This window comes from Gymnoscopelus braueri, assembly GCF_963280865.1.
Source record: "Gymnoscopelus braueri genome assembly, chromosome: 5".
In the NCBI taxonomy this organism is placed as follows: Eukaryota; Metazoa; Chordata; class Actinopteri; order Myctophiformes; family Myctophidae; genus Gymnoscopelus; species Gymnoscopelus braueri.
In genome coordinates, this window is record NC_137606.1 from 26,723,981 (window position 1) to 26,744,453 (window position 20,473).

The 20,473-nt window shown below is 42.5% G+C and overlaps 1 protein-coding gene across 1 annotated transcript in view; it reads right to left on the bottom strand.

The window, feature by feature from the left end:
• Positions 1–14,341, bottom strand: part of map3k10 (mitogen-activated protein kinase kinase kinase 10) — a 36,059-nt gene extending 21,718 nt beyond the window's left edge. Inside the window, exons 1-2 of the mRNA XM_080429524.1 lie at positions 13,995–14,341; positions 11,514–12,620 (exon numbers count right to left, since the gene is read on the bottom strand). Of these exons, the coding sequence (XP_080285650.1) occupies positions 11,514–12,522 (1,009 nt within the window). The 5' untranslated portion in view covers positions 12,523–12,620; positions 13,995–14,341. The remainder of the gene's footprint in view (positions 1–11,513; positions 12,621–13,994) is intronic.
• Positions 14,342–20,473: the final 6,132 nt, after the last annotated feature.

Here is a 20,473-nt window from a genome sequence, read left to right on the forward strand (position 1 = left end):
GTGACTGGGGGGTGGTTGAGCAGAAAAGGAGGGGAGGTATGGGAAAGAGAGTAATGAGAGGATGAATAGACGTGGGTTGGTGGAGTAGGAGAGAGATGACTGGAGGGAGCGCAAGTTTTGTCATCTCCCTGGCAGGATGTACTACCTGGTGTCTTTGTATTTCATAAGGTATCTATCTGTCTTTTTCTTTGGCTTTCCTCCTTTCCCATAGTTCTCTCTAAAAGAGATTTCAAGAAGAATAGACAGACATATCCTCCCCCTGCTGCTCTCAAACGTGCAAAAAAGCAGGCTGATCACAGTGCATTAAACAAACACACACAGTGTATAGTTCATTACATCATTACTCAAAATACAGGTCTGTTTTATCTCTACAGTCCACATTTAGAAATAATATTCAGTCTAAAAAAGACATTAAAGCTGTTGTTGAGCTACTCTCGTGCTCTACCAGTCCTTGTATCAAGAGTCAATATAATATTGAAGTATATAATTTAGTTACCGGTGTGAAATTATGTAAGTAACATTCAGTCCATCTGTTCAAGATTGACCAAATCCAGCCCATTGCTGGCTTTATTGAGTAAGATTTTAATTGCATTAAAGTTGCAGATTCAGCCCCTGACATATCCATGTAAAACTATTTTACTACACTATTTGCTATGAGTCTGTGTATCCTCTTAAACGACACTGGTTTAATATGAAAGACTGATGCCCAACAGTAACAGTTTGGCAATGCATCATGCATGCAGCATTATTATACTGTATATTTGGGTCTTTTCCATTACCCCATGCTTTGATATGAAAGTTGCACTGTACATGCTCCCATGTCACTGATACCCCCGCTTGGCTCCACTTGTACCTCCACAGGCCATTGGGGCTCTAATCCTACGCTGTGCAGTCAGTGGCACAGTTTCACCCTCAAGCCATTCACTTTGTCTCCACACAAATGCGGCTGCCAGATTCGTGTGACCAGGCAGGCTCTCCCTCAGAAGAAATGGAGGTATTAAATAAGGCGGCTTACTTTTGGCTCTTTTTGTGTGGAGTGTGTTGGGGGGGGGGGGGTATTATTTGGGGTATGGAAATTCACAGAAAATTGGAACAGATTTAGCATATTACAAAAACTAATATTTCACCAGCACCAACTTATTTATTCTCCCACCTTCCGCAACATACTCATATAATAGTAAAATATTGTACAATACAGAATGTTTCCCCATTGAGACAATTCACATACTCTTCTGAATCAAACCATTTTGGGTGATCATTTATTTCTGTCTATTTGTGATGCAAACCATCAGCACCAGGAAACCCAGCTGAATTTGCCTGGATGGTAGAGCTCTTCTGACGTTCCCGATATGTAACACAGGTTGGGCTGCAGGGCAATATGACTTCAAATAAATATCACGATTATTTCAAACTTTTGTCTCGGTTCCGATTAATGAACGATTATTTAAAAAGAAAGGGAAAATAGCAACAGAAAATATGTACAAGCTCACAACACATTGCAATGCGACGCCTTGAGAACTATTTTTGTAGTATAACACAGGGTTAACTAACAGATTAAGTCGATTATAAAAAATCTACAACTTGTTCCTGTGTCGATTCGTATATATATAAGAAATAAAAAAAATAGCTATATAAGAAAACTTGCTTCTCAATTATTCAATTAACCTACATGAGCTAAATTAAGTCAGCTATTGGTTCTAAATATTGGTTTCGAGATATTTTCGGTTAATTGCCCAACCCTATACACAAGAGACCCATTTATAACACAGGTGCTGTCTGAACAGGGAGTACAAAACATCCCAAACTCTAGCTTTGATTTGCATTTCAACAGTGCCTTTAACCAATCTAAAATTAATGAACTGGAAATGTACCCGGGCATCTCAGTGGGTTGTTGAGGAACCCACTCAACCTTGAAAGAAGACTTACTTGGCATGGTCTTCTGATCTAAGACAACATGGTGTAAATGTGTTACCACGTAGATCATATTAACACGAGCCTCTCTGCTGGCGACTGTGAGCATTGAAGAAAACATCACAAGCTAACATTGCCCCTTGGTTGTAGATACTAGCACATATACTGTAAAAATCCTTGAGTGTTAACTTAATTTAAAACCAAATGGAACCAAATGGACCCTTACAGATGTACAACTCTTACAGCAGTGAGTCCCCCCCAGTGGGCGGGGACTCACTGGTGGGCCATGAGCATATTTGTAAGTGGGCCCCAAAGAACTATCAAAACACTAAGATAACATAAATATAAAAAAATAAAATAATAATCTTTAAAACGTAAAAAATAACATCTTCATTGTGATACTGATAAATAGGAACTTAACGCATACAATGTCAGTTCCTTTGATCCACGCCGGAACACAATCGATTGATTGATCATTAAAATAAACATGCTCTGAAAATGCACGCGGCCCACACATCTGACCACTTTAACACTTAACTTGGGTGGGCCGCGAACCGGTGGGTCAGATGGGTGGGCCGTGAACGCTTTCAACATTTCCAAGTGGTCCCTGATCCAGAAAATGTTGGGAACCACTGTCTTAGAGTGTACAAATGGAAACAAGCCTCAGAGTTAAATTAACAGTGAGGATTTGACTGTGTACAGTGCACTGTCTAACAGATTCAATGAAGTGTCCTCTGCTTGACTTAACAATGACCGTGGGTCAAGAAGTGTTGGCTCAGGGGACACCCGGAGCCTGACGCCCCACTCCCCGTGCCAGGCTGCCGGCCAGCAACAATGGCGCTCTGACAGCAGCGCACACCGTCAAATCCTCAGTCTTCATTTAACTAAGAGAGTGTGAAAATGGACTCGTACGGGTCCCAGAGTTAAACTAACACTGATGATTTTTTCCCCCGTGTACATTTAGCAGTTAGCAGCCACCAGATGGACAGCCTTTTAGATGACAGTGAGTGTTCTTTGAGTGAATGAAACTCACACATATACTCATATGTGTGTTTGCTGTTGCTATAAGCGAAAGAAAGTGTACAGTATTTGTGTGTGTGTGTGTGTGTGTGTGTGTGTGTGCGTGGGCGTGGGCGTGTGTGTGTGTGTGTGTGCATTATATCTCTTGTATTTGCCATTTGTCACGTGATGCTAACAGATGGAGGAAGGTACGTTGCAAGGCCAGTTTTGTGGTCATCCTGTGGACTGCACTGGCGACAGAGCAGCATGAGTTGGACATAGAAGCACACTGAATTTGATTCCCCATATTAAAAATCCATTGTTTCCATTGAAAATTCTACGAAGCTAAATCCCGAGTCTTAGTTTAACTTTAACTTAAAAATTTTTTGTATACATTTAGAGTTAAATTAAGGGAGTAGTCTCCCAAACACTCTGATTCTATCATTTACTCACCCCGAGATGTCTTGAAGAATATAAGGAGAATTATTGTTTGTATAATCATCCAAAAATTAAGAAGGTACTTGATGTATTGAATAAATTGACAACAGCAAAACAATATAACAAATCTGTTTATAAACACAAAATCTACACACAACTGGCGGTGTTTACTTTTCCAAAATATAACCTTTAAAACCTTTTTTAACTACTTCCGGGCTAAATCATCTCATGCACAAATGACACACACACCTGGCCATGTGAATGAGCTCCTGTTTGAGCCCCACGGAAACACCCACCCAGGTGTGTTCCTCACTCGTGCATGTCACGGTCTAAACCGGAAATGAATAAAAAGCTTCAACATAAAGTGATGTTTTGAAAGTAGTGATATACGACTGGATAGAAGTAACATGGGATCACACTGTGAGCTATGTTTTGGTGTTTACAACCGGACTTTTGATATAGTTTTGCTGCTGTTAATCTTGGCCTCAATTTACTTCAATTCATCAAGTATTTGATTCGTTTTTGGATTCTTTGTTCACCATAATGGAATGCTATAAACAAAAATCCTTGTATTCAAGACATCATGGGGTGAGTGAAGTAAAAAAAGAGTAAGTAAAGAAATAAACAATTTTTTTGGGGCAAACTACTCCTTTAACTCTTTCAGTGCCAAGAGTATTTTCATAAAGTACTCCCCCAGTGCCAGCAATTTGCGTTTTTTTTTATTTTTTTATTTTGTAATTTTTCATTCAAATAAATGATCTGATTGGGTTTTTAAACCCATAATACAGTTCTACCAGTAGAGAGCAACAAATCGACACATTGATGACCTCGCTGGCTCACTCGCCCCCTCCCAAACAGGCTCACGTCATATCCGGTCATAACCGGATGTTGACATTTTCGACAATCGTTGATCGGGCTAAATTACGATGCGATACACGACTACGATGACTGATCGTCACCCAGACCAAAGAGAGTAGACGACGTGGACCTCTCCGTTCGCTTTTTATACCGTGTGAAAAACCGTGACTTTCCCTATTCTGGCCGAAAATGATCGCGGGAAAAAAATTAGAACCGGAAACGGAATCTGCGTCATGAAACCGGAACCCAATGAGTCTGAAGGAGTCAGGAAGCGAAAGTGATCATGAAAAATAAACAGTATAGCGCGACCACAGTCAAAAGTAAAAACTCGGGATTTCTCGTGCTGGCACGGAGGGTACTCGGGAAAAACTCGGGATATCTCGGGGCGTGGCACTGAGAGAGTTAACAGCCAGGTACATTTTGAAAGAACTTGGGACATGATAAAACAGTGTGGGTTCTACTGTATATGACTGGGTAGATTTACATTATTAAACTATTAAAAAGTGTGAAAGGTAAATGTACATAACAGTACAAAGGTACACAGCTTGGTTGCTGCAAATATGTGTCAGTGTGTTTGGAAAGCCAACAGAAAGCTATAATATAGAGCTGAGCACAGTTACTGCTAGCTGATGGCCCCCTCTCATCCTTATCTATTTTACTGTGTGTGTGTGTGTGCGTCCCCAAGATAATAACATTACATAAAGAATTAATCTTTATGCTTTATGCTGAATGCAGCAAGTGCTTGCTACATTACACTGGTTACCCATTGACTGCTGAATCGATTAAAACAAATATTTTAATCACATACAGTATAAAGTACTACACGGGCTGGCCCCGATATTATCTGACTTAGTGTGCCCTCAGGACATTGTGAGATAACTCAGGTCTTCTAATTGTCCCGAGATCTAGGCTAAAAGTGAAGGGTGACCGAGCATTCACAGTTCTCCACTCTATGGAACCGCCTTCCCCTGGTGATGAAAAATGCAGAGTCAGTTGATTCTTTTAAAAAGCTGAAGAACTGCAAGCACTTTGTCTTGTAATGTGTTTGGTCTTCTGTGCAGTTTTTACTGTCTATTGTTAAATCCTATTATCCTGTTTTTAACTTCCTATTTTACTGTTATTATCAATTCAGAATGGCTGGGGGGATGGGGATGTTTTTGCCCCTGTCTGTGCGCCTGTCCGTGTATCTGTCTGTCTGTGAGTCTGTGAACAGAGCTAATCTCGGACTCCACTGGATCAAATCAGCCTCATGGTGGCGCTATAACGCTTTCTATAAATCCTGAACCGAAGGTCATACAATAAAAATAAATCCCTGGATTTCTTGGATCACGACGCAACTTTTCATATAGGTCACGCCCATTTCCACCTGACTAGATTTTCTTCAAAACACACTTTCTGCTACTACTCCTACAGATGTTGTCCAACACTCACACAAATCGGTACACATTATCTCTTGAGTCAAGTCATCAAGAAGTATCATTTCATATTTCATATTCCCTTACGACTGGCTGCAATTCATGCAGTTCATTCAACAGAAACTCTCTGCTGATCTACAATAATGACATATTTGCATGTACTATTGAAGACCATTCATACTGTGTATGTACTATACAGTACTTTATACTCTTGTTTGAGCTATTTATTTTGCATTCAATTAACAACAATCTTTAATGCACCATGTTGTAATACCAATTAAGAATTAACCCGTCAAATTAGGCCCCATTTACTGTAATCCACAGACGGTTACATCTTCAGTTACATTTGACACGATAGTGAGCTCCTACTATTGAAGGTCTATTGATATAAGGAGGACAGACACGGAGAGAAGTGGTTAAGTGTAGCTCACATTGACAATGCTAGTTATAATCTGCAGCAGCCAGACTCACGGAACGCTATGACCTCCTATCAGACTGACCCTTTTACTTCTCTTTCTCTCCATCCATCCCCACTTATAACATCACCACCACCACCTCCCCCAACTCCACCTCCAGGGCCTATTCTAGAGCCACTGCATTCCTTCTCCGTTTCTCCATCCATCCATCCATTTATCTCTCCTTCCATTCCTCCATTTCTCCCACTCTGTCATTCAAGGTCTACAGTTGCCCTAGCTCCTTCCATCTCTTGTCGCTCGTTCATGCCCCCCGCCCCCCCCCCCCCCACTTCTCCCCACTACAGTGACTCCTGCCATTGTGAGCCTTGCTCTCACTCTGTCTCGAGCTGCTGTGTGAGAATGGGGTCATTGTTGCTCTGCTGCTGCGGTGGGGGAGAGAGATGAGAGAGAGAGGAGAGAGAGAGAGAGAGAGATGAGAGAGAGAGAGAGAGAGAGAGAAGAGAGAGAGAGAGGAGAGAGAAGGAGAGAGAGAGAGAGAGGAGAGGAGAGAGAGAGAGAGAGAGAGAGAGAGAGAGAGAGAGTGAGTGTGTTGTGTGCGTGTGCGTGTGCGTGTGCGTGTGCGTGTGCGTGTGCGTGTGCGTGTGCGTGTGCGTGTGCGTGTGCGTGCCTGCGTGCGTGCGTGCGTGCGTGCCTGCGTGTCTGCGTGTCTGCGTGCCTGCGTGCCTGCGTGCCTGTGTGCGTCTGTGTGGGATGCGTGTGCGTGTCGTGCATGCATGCATGCATGCATGCATGTTTGTTCTCTGCTGCCGTACCACAGTGATCCTCTGTCCCACCTCCATACACATCATATTAACATGTGTATACATACATTTGCACTAAGCATGCAGACACGCTTAATGAAACACAAACAGAACTACAGGCTATCCCATAGCCTGCAAGCAGTACATGTTGTACACAGCTCAATGTATAAGTATATACAGACACAATACATTTCTATCCCCCATATGGAAACGTCAACCATTCATTCGGGAGGAGACTCCTCCATTTAATTAAAGCTCAAGCTTTTATTAGAAATGGCTGGCAGACAGGTTCTCTCCCTCATGCTCTCCTTCCGTTTGTGTTCTAGTCCCGCTGCTAGCTTGCGCTGGTCTAGTTAGTCACAGTCTAGCCCTCTACCACTCTGTCTCTCTGAGGGATTAACAGTCAGCCCAGCAATAACCACAACACTAATCTCTTCCTCAACACAATCACTCTCAATATGTTCTCTCTCTCTCTCTCGCACACGCACACGCACACACACACACACACACACACACACACACACACACACACACACACACACACACACACACACACACACACACACACACACACACACACACACACACACACACACACACACACACACACACACACACACACGCTGAGCATTTTCTATATAGCATATCTCACCTTACTAATCTGATAAATAGTAACAGGACTTCAGTGTGGTGCTGTTGTTGATGCCCTGTGTTGTGGTAATACTTCCTTCTTTTTACTTCGTCGTACAGCCGTGTTGCTTGAAGAAAATAACAGATTTTCAGCTGAACCCCTGCCATATCTTTCAGCTGAAATTCTGTTATTTTCCACGAGCTACATGATTTGTATGACAGAGTACAAATAAGTAATTAGTCTCCCTCAGCTACCAGACAAAGAAGTGGAGAAATGTAAACGTATTGCAACTACATTTGTCCATTCTTTGTCTTAAAAAAAAAATAATCCCATATAAGTATTTTATTATAACTGAGCGATCAGCGATGGACCGGACAATCCTGCTTTTGGACAGACTGGTACTCTATTCAGGCTATTGTTGACTGTGCAAACATGGTTTCCATTTGAAGTAACAGCAATCAAAACAGAAGGTACGGTCAGACCTGCTGTGTCTTCATTTTGTCTGTAATAACTGATGCATTCACATGTTAACCTTCACAGAAACAACTCCTCCACCGTAAGCTTCATTTATACTACATCGCACGATGGTGTCTCTTGTGACAAGTGACATATTGTACGGAGTATAAATTAGGCTTTTGTTTCATCACTTTTGATGGCTGTGGAACTAAAAGGTTAGGGTTAGGGTTATACACAGGTGGGCCCTATTTTCGTCCAGTGCCTTACCCATTATCCCTAAACTTCTTCGGCACATTTTCAAATAGTTCAAATAGCCAATCTACAAGCTCACAACGTGTCGATGTAGATCGGATGTAGATCGTTTTTTCTAAAAAGTAAAAAAAAAGATGGCAAAGAAGTTTAGGGACAATGGGTAAGGCACCAGCGAAAATAGGGCCCAAGGGGATCTAATCATTTGTCAATAGCGTAGGACACATATTACACATATGGTATGTAACACACATGCAGTGCAATCACGTGACACTTGTAAGTGTAAGGTAGAATCATAGCTAGAGGCCTGAGTCTCTCTGTGGCTACAGACAGGTGATCAACAGGGATGTATTGTGTTACTTGCTCCTGCTGACTCATGCTATCTGTACATCTATGGATAAAGTGTCAGTGGCTGTCAGACAGTAACGTATAGCACAGGTACCATGACTATGTGCCACGACTGGACTACTTATCCTGTGCATGCAATAATGAAATAGATATTATGTTGTAATTACCTCAGGTTTTTAATTAGCTGGCACTATACCTAAGTGACCACACAAATGTGTGTGTTATTAGTAAGATTACATTTCTACACAATTCTACATTAAAAACCCACAGGGAGTAGTGTGTGCTGCACCAGTGTTGTGTGCACTGTGAGCCTAAAGACTGATCCAGGATCAGGGTGACAGCCAGGTAAGGCTTATAATGACTATGAGTACAGCAACCTTCCAACACACAAACGCACTGTGACATCACTCTAAGGAGGTCACCATGATCAGATTATCCCCGTTACACAGACTCACTCACTCACTACTCTCTGAACACTAGACACAAGGCATCCAAACAAACATGCAGATCAAACCGAGGAGCCTGAAACACCTTCCACCGATCAGGGGATTGGATTGCAAGAAAAAATCCCAATGATTGAAAAAACACTTAATGTTGTGTGACATTTATACACATTATTTTTTTTGTTGCTGTATAACTCTCATAGCATTGTGAAAGTCAGAGTCTCAGTCTACATATATGTATCATAATTCTGCATGAAAACTCTGAATAGTTTACTGAGCCCCCCAAAAAAAACAATGTGATGGAAGACACAAGAGAGGCTTGGGGGCCTGTGCTTCTCTGTAACCGCGGCGATGCCAAGCAGTTGGTGGTTTGAAGAGGATACCTGAGCCCAGCGCACCTGGACAATGAGCTGAGGTGTAACTCTAACCTGTGATGAACCACTGTTTATCCCCCTCTCTCTCTCTCTCTCTCTCTCCTTCTCTTGTTCGGTCCCATCCCTCTCCTCTTGCTTCACATCTCTTCACTCTTCCCGGTCCCCAAGTTTGCTCTCCCCTCATCTCCGTTCCCTGATATTATACTTTCTACCATTTCTCTCCCGATGGGCATCACCGTGTAACACAAACATCCCTCTGGTTATCATTACATAGTAGTATAGCGACTCAGTGATTAGCGCTCTTTTGCAGTAAAAAGCATTAATAGGAGAAGGACAGCCGTCACACGCCTTCCAGTTTTCAGCTCTGTTAACTTTAAGCAAAAGGGGATGGACATTTTGCGCTGCAACTGACGGAAACTAACGGCTGTATGACTCAACAACACAGCAACACCCGTGTCACCATGGCAAGGCGGCGTTCTGGTGGTGCTGTTGCCAAGGCCTTGCAGTCCAATACCCATCTGAGCCTCATCATCACTGTTAAGAGCAACGTGGAGGGGGAGGGCACAGGAAAGAGGGAGAAGGAGAAGGTAATGGGTATAATGGGGTGTGTGTACTGTTTATATAACAAAGGGAATGAAGGATGGATACCGAAGCCGATAGACACAAGAACGCTCTCCACATCAGAGACTCCAGAACTACTGCGAGAGGCAGAAGGTTACTAGACCTTTTTTAGCAGATCTGTTTTCAGCCACTGCAAGCTCTACTTCTAAAAAGGCCTGTAGTCAGCATTCCGTGCAGGCGTGCACTCTACCCATATTTATACACCCCATCCCCCATCAGTCATGCCACTTAAGATAAACACACACACACACACACACGCACACGCACACACACACACACACACACACACACACACACACACACACACACACACACACACACACACACACACAGTTAAACGCGCACACCGTATTATTTCTTTGATGCGTCCACAACTGCAACTGCGTCTTTAAACAGCAAGTAGCACAAAAGACCAAAAATAGCACAGTGAGTTGCAGAGCAGAACTGCTCTCCTTGAGGAGGAGGATGGGGAGGAGGTGCAGGCTGAGGGAAGATGGCAGAGGGAGGAGGATGGCGAGGAGGTGCAGGCTGAGGGAAGATATGCAGAAGGAGACCCACTCTCTAGTACTAAAGATTCACTCACACTGCTATGATCAAACTTAAGAGTCTTGTCTCGAACGCCCCCCAAAATAATGACCAGAATTCTATGAAACATCACTGAACTAAATCAGTACAACTGCATACAATTAACCAGAGGACTGTATTTTACTGTCAACTTATTCATCACACTGTGTTTTAGGTTAACCTGACTGGAGGGTGGTTCTAATGGACTTGACTACCATAGCGCATCCATAACCTTTGGAAGACTATAAATAGACTATAAATAGACAGAATCATGTCAGAATACAGTGCGGATTCAGTGTGCAAACAAGCCGAAGGGAATCACGTTTTTTTTTTTTAAAGGAATAGAGTCTGCACACTGGTAATGATGCAAAAAGCTCCGCTTTGTATTTATTGCGTTCGTCGACGTTTTGGCCTATTCAGACCTTCATCAGGACATAATACATCAGACATATTTGGGATATGTCCTGATGAAGGTCTGAACAGGCCGAAACGTTGACGTTATTACGTTATTACGTTAACGCAATAAATACAAAGTGGAACTTTTTGCATCATTAGCAGTGTGCAGACTCTATTCCTTTTTTAGGATACTTTGTTTGTCTTGCACCTGGGCCACGGATGTGCGTGCACTACCTTTTTCATGAATCACGTTTTTTTCCCCCACAAGTGATGTAATATCTTAGATTTGTAGAATTATTCTAGTCCTGCATATTATGTGCTATAGTAATAGTTCTGAAGATATTATCTCTGGGGTGTGCTGGTAGTTGACCGGATGCGTGTGGGCCATATCGGCCTGGTTCGACTCAGGCTAGAGACTTGTGTTGCATGTCCTTCCTATCCTGTCTAAATAAAGCAAAAACTGAACACAAATGTATTATGTTGAGTGACTGTTGAGTATTTCATCATTTAAAGATCTTGTACATTTAAGTATTCTAACATGCAATAATGTATGATTTCCAATGACATGTAACGTGATTGTCAATGAGTACTTACTGTTACTGGACTTCAGATCTCGGTGTATAACAGGTACAAATATCTTATTATGCAGGTAGTCCATCCCTGTGGCGATCTGGACAGCCCAGTTCACCAGAACCCTCGGAGGCACCTTCTTTCCCGCCAGGGCCCGGTTCAGTGCCCCACCTCTGGCGTACTCCATCACCAAGCACAGGTTGGGCTCTCGCAGGCAGACTCCCCGCAGAGCGATGATATTGGGATGGCGTAGCATCCAGAATAGCCTCGCCTCCTGCCGCACGCTCTCCGCCGTGGCACTGATGTCCTCGTCAGGGTCCTGCCTGGCAGCCTTCACCGCCACCTCCTCCTCCCGCCACATACCCCTATACACCTTTCCGAACCCACCTGCTCCAATCACCTCCTCCAGGACCAATTCTGTGAAGTCAATCTCCAAGGGGCACACGCCCACCCCGACCCCACCTGCCACCAGCCCCCCAGGGGCCAGCTGTGGGTAGTTGCCGGCGTCCCTCCTCGTGACGTAGTTGCTGGGGAAGATGCCCACCTTGTCCTGGATCTTGCCCGTCCACCAACCCTCGTCCCCGGAAACTTTGGAGTCTTTGGAGAGGACCTCCAGGAGGTCCCCGCGTCGCAGGGTTAGCTCCTCATCTGCTGTGGCCTCGTAGTCGAACACCGCCGTCCAGTAATGGTTGGGGTTGGTGGCAACACCGTGGTGGCAACGGTGGGAGTCTGGGGAGCCTGAGGAAGAGACGGTGCACGAGGTCCAGCTGCTTCCGTTCTCCACCTGCATGGCTGGGGCAGGGTACATCGGGGGTGGGGGGGTCATATTTGGGGGCATGGGGGAGGAGGAGGTGTTTGAAGAGAGAGGCTGAGGGGGGACGAGGGACGGGGGAGGAGGGGAGCAGCGGCCCCCACAGCTGGTGCAAGGCAGGGGGGCGGCTGTGCTGCTCGCTCTGCCGTATGGCTCCATGGCAGTCCGGCTGCCGGTCGCCGCTGTAGGCCTGCCCTCTGTCAACTCACGCAAAACATCCATACAGGGCCCATTGACTGAGACAAGGCCTCTTTGACCAGAGGAGAGATGGGATCAGTGGATCAGAGGACTGCGGCTCCTCTCTCCCATCACCTGTCTCGCTGTGGAAACAGTTCCAAATTGTGTCACCACTTTTGCTATGATACAGTGAGTAATTGACATGTATTCCCAAAAGCATGTTCAATATGTTCATCAGTACAGCAGATCCATGAGGATATCCCTGATTCCTCAGGTTCTCATATTGACCTCACAACTATCTGTTTAGTAATAACTAAATCTACTAATTTTTTTAGTAGATTTAGTAATCTTTCTGAAACACATAAAGTTACATTTGATTTCTTACACACTGTAATGTCATTTTCTAGAAATGCTCTTATATTTACCATTGAGTTGTTTAAGTATTTGTTCATGGTGCCATGAAAATGTTAGGTCCTTGAATTTATTTTTGTCTGATGAATAGTAAGTGGTCAATGCTTGACATAATTTTGACTCAATGTAACTTATTTACAGATGTAAATTATCCATCTGCTAAGACATGTTGACAAGAAGCAATGCTGTCAATGCAAAAATAAATAAATACACAAATAGAGCAAAGTCCTCTGAGCATAAGTAGCCATTGTTTATTAAACCACAAGGTAGGTTTACAGCACACACCCATATAAGGCTTGTGTTTTCTATCTCTCCTGTATTTCGAAATGTCCTCTGATATTGCCCACAATTCTGGCAAGCTAGCCAGCCCAGGACTAAATCCTACATGCAACTATAAGCCAGTTTAATGCCCTTAAATAGCCTTAATAGCAAAAAAGGCTCATCCATGTTAACATTGGGAATTACGGGCGGCGAACAACAGAAAGGCGGGGATGCTCTGTTATTATGAAGTGGCACCATGTCAGTGAGATCACAACAAAGATCACCTGCGACCTGCTGTGTGTCTATCAGCATCAAGTATGTCTATCAGCAGCGTGGATGGTCCACTTCAGGATCTTTTGTGATCATTCTTCGCTTTTAAACACGTAGACAGACTAGACGCAGAAACTCCAGAGCCAGCTGACAGTATTCCCATAACCTATTACGCGCCGTTGCCTGATAATATCCTTGAAGCGTTGTTAATTATAAACTGAAATGTCATCGACTTGTCATTATTCTAACACATACTGCTCCTGAAGCCAAAATAAACAGGATCCTGGGGTGTTTTCAATTGGGACTGGGCTGGGCGACAGAGGAGACATTGCAATTTCAGTCACAATATTACAGTAGACTGATCCGACTTGAAATGATGAGAATTAAGGATCGGAAATTCAGCGTTAAATACTCACGCCATAGTCATAAAATAAAAACGATTATTATTATTAGGCCTATTGTATTTTTTTTTTAAAATATTCCTTTCACATCTTGTAAAACAATTCGCGTCTTCCGTTTCAAATAAACATTGGTATCTTAATTCATACATATTTGCATTTGTGCTGTAGCCTAACCTGGACACTGAAGGCAGCCACATCCACCGACATCGTCGCATGGGCGTGTAGTTGCATCCGAGTAGGAGTGTAGGGACCATCAGCGTCCATAATAGAATTCCTGAAAAATAAATGCCTTTGCGGTCCCTATTCCCGGGGATCAGTCCGTTAACCTGTTGTTGTCCACATTGTAATCAAATAGCCTTTCTCTCCAAAAGATGTGCCATTCCGTGGGCCCAGCTGTCAGTCTGACTCTTGCATCCAAATACACCGGGGTACCGTTCTAATATATTACGACAGACAGTGCTTCATTTGTCATTTGACTTGACCTAGTGGATTGGTAAACGCTGTGTCTACCAGTCTAGCATTGCTTTCCCCCACCCCGTTTTGTTAGATAGGTTTATAGGATGGTTTCCAAGGTAAGAGAGAAGACCACTGTGTTCCCGTCAGTCTAAATCATCTTAACCCGTTTATCAAGCCCTCCCTTTGTACGCATTTAACTTCCGATTAGTGGACTTCAAAATAAGATAAGGTTGACTAATAATTATTTTTTGTCTATTTATGTTTGTTACGTTTAAAATAATATTTAATAATTAAAAGAAAAACAATACTAAATAATCATAAAGTACATTAGATGTTTGGGAAAACAATCCCAAACAAGGACAAAATGATCTATAACATAACAATTTAGCAAGCCTGCAGCTGCCAGCTGTTTTCTTTTTAGTTTTTGTCACATTCATTTGAATAATTCAAGTTTCCATGGGGTGACTAATCCCCCCACCTCCATTTTGGGGGTGGGGGGAACTATCCCTTTAAGGGTGATGATCACCTGCAGTTACACAGGTTTGTTACAGCTCATTCCAATTTGCATGAAAATGTACTGTAAAAGACACTGTATATATACATTGTATGATTAATTGCCCTGTTTGTGATGGAGCCCTATTTGCGCCAATATAAAGCCTTATAAATAACTAAAATGTGTAACCTCCTCCTATCAGCCTGGTATTCTTGAATATGTGTTCTGCTGAAATAAGCACTTAAAAAAAGCAATTTTGACTTCGCTTTCCCTGATGGCATATTCAGAGGAGTCGTGCGCCCAGATAAACTCCTGAGCTGAGCCGAAGCTCTTGTTCCCCAAGGCCATGGCTGTATAGATAATAATAATAATAATAATAAACTTTATTTGTATAGCACCTTTCATGACATGAAATGCAGCTCAAAGATGATGTACTCTCCACCACCACAAACCTTCCGTTGGAGTTGTGTTGGATGGTTTGGGGGTAGATCTCGCATCTTTGGCTGGTTCCTCTCGTGATGCCTTCATCGTAGCCCAGGGACACGTTGTTGGATCCTCTCAGGCCGCTGATGCACCAAACTCTCTCCATCCTACATGTTCAGAGTGCTCTCTAGACGGTACGTACTGCTGTGCCAGATACGTACTGTACCATCCTCTGATCCAGTGATGATTATTTTATTGGGATAGTTCAGGGTGGAAGGAGACACAGGGTGTGAACACACGTCTTGATCTGGTAATCCCAGATCTTGACCTCTGCTCCAGACGATTTGAGGTAGGGCTTGTCTCCTCCACTGTAGTAATCTATGCAGTTCACCTTATCATGGCCCTCCAGAGCGAAAGGAGAGGATGAGCCTAGCTGCCACATCTTGATGGTTCTGTCCCAAGAAGCGCTGGCAAACTGGTTGTTGTCTTTGGGATTGATGACGATGGAACTGACCATAAGTCAGGACCACGGCCACGTCACTCTGACTCAGACATAACCATAAACAAACCCGATATGCCCATATACTGTATAGGCAAGACCACAGCCACGTCACTATGACTCAGACACAACCATAAACAAACCCGATACGCCCATTTGTAGGCATAAATGGAGATCCAGTTGTCCAGAGCCACAGATCCGGCCACTATGCCCATATATGGTCATGTGCATACACAGGACCGACCAACTTCAAACTCGGTGCGTGCATCGGCAAGGACACGAGGGAGTGTGGTGCCAGGCGCCGAGTCGTTCGGATAAACGGTTGTCCATAATGCCCATATATGGGCATATATATATGCCCATATATGGTTATGCCAATCTATGGCCATATACTGATGACAGTTATCTCCATATATGGTCATAAAAGGGACATGGACTGACAGATATAGAGATCTCCATATATGGGCATAAAAGGGACACAGGTAGACAGGATGAAGCAAGTGTAGAACTAGAATCCATCTCCATCAACATTAGAATTTACAGTTTGCATTCACTCTCTATTGGTTTATTTAACATTGCTATTTATCATGACTACTACACACATCTATATGTATAAAATAAAAAAAAAGCATATTCCAGATTCTACAGTTTATTTCCATTCCATTGTAATAATTGTTGTTCATCAAGAAACCTTTAAAATATGATAAGCCCACTATCCTCTTATTTTGAAGTTCATTAACCGGAAACCACATGCTTATGTAGGTATTTGACGAGCGTGTGCAGATTATTGAAATTGACGGAACACTGGTAAAGAGAATCCAACATCCTATTAGAACGAGGCTCGGCTGTGCAGGGGGTGGCAAAATTATTGGCTTGTGGGTAATGTAGTTCGTCAGTGATTTCCCCTGACCTATATCACCATGACAGCTGATACAACCTAATAATGAACGCTATATTTACCACAGAAAATATTGAATTTCACAGCAAGGATTGTTTATTTATTTTTACATTTGGGGAAAACTGCCACTTTAACGTTGAGGTGCCCATACCACAAGGTGTGCCCATTACTGGACCTGTTTTCAAACCATAGATCCAAAAGCATAACCATTGACAGCAATTTTGTCTACAACAATACCAGTCTTTTTTCGTCCACATTTTATGCCTGGCACCATTGCAGATTGAGATTAATAGTACCAGGGAGAACAATAGTTTTTATTTATTTATTTTTCTTATTCTTCTTATTCTTATTATTAGCCTATATTATAGGCTAATAATGTTATAGGCCCTAAGGGATATGGGTCAAGCTGGAAGGGCAAATGCAAGCATGGTGTGTCACAGATTACACACATGTTTCAGAATATAAAGTATATACACGCACACGCACACGCACACACACACACACACACACACACACACACACACACACACACACACACACACACACACACACACACACACACACACACACACACACACACACACACACACACACACACACACACACACACACACGCACGCACGCACACACACACACACACACACACACACACACACACACACACACACACACACACACACACACGTATGGCTATACTGACACCTGCTGGCCGAGTTTAGGTGGGCCTCTTCCTCTTGCCCAGGGATTTGTCTTACTATCTTGGATCTCCCTTCAGCAAAGCCTTATTTATATTCCTTAATTCTGGGATGGTCACACGGCTACAACAATCTTTAGTTGTTTTAGTCTGCCTTTGGTCATGGTCTCTGCTTCAGGTAATTCAGTAAAAGTTACAGATAGGGCATAGAAATACAGTAGGTACAGAAGAGTAACATCACAAATAAGTATGTACACAATGCCTCAGGGTTCACATCAAGGAGGACCTGGGTTGGTCACACGGTCACACCATGTGAGCACCGAAGGGCAAGGTAGGTAGTGAGACGGCGACTCCTCTTCATCCTGTTTGGCATGGACTCCAGGATACACTGCAACAACTACAGGCGCACGATAGAGAGAATCCTGACTGGCCACATCACTGCCTGGTACAGAAGATGCAACAACCACAAATTAAAGGAGGGTGGTTAAAACACTGCAGCACTTTATCAGGACTGAGCTGCCAGCCATGTAGGACCTCTCACCTAGAGGAGTAGGGTGAGATAGACACACACTATATAGTAGCCTATATAGACTACAGTCTCACAGTATGGACGGTTGTGTAGATGCAGTTTTACTTTATATCACTTTGTTTTCTTTAATTCTATTTTGCAACATGACTGTTTGATATTTTGCTTTTATTATAACTCTTCGACCTTCTTATTGGATTTCTATTGTTCCCTTAATGTTGAGGCGCTTCCAACAAGAGTGTCACTGCCTGCAATGCTGCCACAGCTGTATTGTATTACAATTAAAACCAGGAACCTTGAACCAACTTGATAATGCTGATGATGGATAGATATAAATTAAACATTGAGTCTAATTTGGGTTGATTGACCTCCTTGGATCCATGTATGACAGTGCATAAAGGAGCGGGGGCACCTCTCAGTAATTGTTCTAGGTGCTAAATTGGAGACGTAGAATTTGCAGAGGGCTGGTGCCTTGCCCATTCGCAATGGATATTATTAAGTAGGTTTCCCCCTTCGTACGAGACAAGGAGAATTGATCTTGTCATGGTGACAATATTTAAAGTTAAATAGCAAGTTAACATCATGTAATGTCAATAGCAGAGCAGCAGAGCAAGTTCTTGCTTATCAGGGGCACCTGTGAGTATAAACTGAGCAAAAATAAATGTGGGAGAGATGAGATAACAGCAAAGTAAGATGAAGAGAAATTAACGTATACTAATAATAACTGTACACAGCTTCAATAATGCCAATGGAAGGCTGTCAACTCTCTTCCTCCACACTATTACTGCAACCATATTATCCAGAGATTTCTTGGGTTTCTTTCCATACCAATTAGAGCAGAAAATCTGCATTTGCCTCCTCTCCCACTGATTAAAATCAGAGGTTTTTCATCTACAGACACGCTGCCCGGCCTGGGTAGTTAGTAGCAGTGGCCTGAGGAGATGAGTCCTGATTGGGTACAGAGAAGTACAGATCCAGGACCAGCTTTTTACATACAATACACTGTGCAGAATGATATGTGAGGACTTATCAACCTCTGTGAGAGCTAACAACATAAACAACAATCCATTATTAAGTGCACCTGCAGACAAATATTGTGTAAATGGATGTTTATTTTTAATGTATTTCTTTTATCATTTTTATAATAATAATAATAATTATTATTATTGTATGGATTATTATGGTGGAAAGTAACTAAGTACATTTATTCAAGTACTGTACTTAAGTGCAATTTTGGTACTTTTACTTTACTGGAGTATTTCAAATTTCCAACAATTGTACCACTTCTCAGAGGCAAATATTGTACTTTTTACTCCACTATAATTATTCGAAAACTTTAGTTACTACTGTAGTTACTTTGTTGATTTTGATAATTATTACAAAACATACATTATCCACTTCAGCCCTATAGGCTACACACCCTATATATACTTCGGCTATTTGAAAATAGCCGATCTACAAGGTGTCGCAGTGCTATATACGCGTTATGAGCTTGTAGATGGGCTATTTTCAAAAGATTTGTATACATATTAGACATTTGAAAACTTGTGAAATTCTGCATATTGAGTACTTTTACTTTTGGTCCTTTAAATATATTTTGATGCCAATACTTTTGTACTTTTACTCAAGTACATTTTGAATGACGAGCTTTCACTTGTAACAGAGTTTCTACATTGCAGTATTGATACTTTTACTCAAGTTAAATATTTTTGTACTTTTTCCATCACGGATATTACCAACCACATAGCATGAGTTGTTCATTTGCAGTTAGATTGCAATGTTCTCAACCCTGGTCCTCATCTATTGCAATGTTCTCAACTCTGGCCCTCATCGATTGCAATGTTCTCAACCCTGGTCCTCATCTATTGCAATGTTCTCAACTCTGGCCCTCATCTATTGCAATGTTCTCAACCCTGGTCCTCATCTATTGCAATGTTCTCAACTCTGGCCCTCATCTATTGCAATGTTCTCAACCCTGGTCCTCATCTATTGCAATGTTCTCAACCCTGGTCCTCATCTATTGCAATGTTCTCAACTCTGGCCCTCATCTATAGCAATGTTCTCAACCCTGGTCCTGGTATCCCTAATCCCTGGTTTTCTATCCTATCAGGAAGTTCACTGCATTCATATGCAATCCTTGTTATTCAGGGACAGAAGACCTGGAATATAGCATTGCCTACATAATACACTTGTAATAGCCTACAACGTTATTATTACAGAACCATGATGGATAGCAACATTTTGACAGCTTTTATACTTTCAGTGCATATTACATTCATATTAAAGCAACAATAATGCAAATTGGTACACCCAAGATTTGCAAAACAAATCTGAAAATGTAAGACATTCTTTTTTTTAATTCATATAAAAATAATAATAATACATCACACATGGGGGATTTCCAGAAGATTGGCATTAATAGGGAGCAGGAGGGGTTGGAGGAGGTCAGAGAGCCTGTTGAGGGCCTTGTAGGTGGTGATCAGTATTTTGAAATCGATTCTGTGTTTTACTAGGAGTAGGTCGTGGAGGACTGGGATGTTGTGATCTCTAGATCGGGTTCTGGTGAGGAGGCGGGCAGCCGAGTTTTGCACATATTGAAGTTTCTTGATAACTTTGGAGGTGGCACCATAAAGGAGGCTATTGCAGTAGTCAAGTCTGGATGTG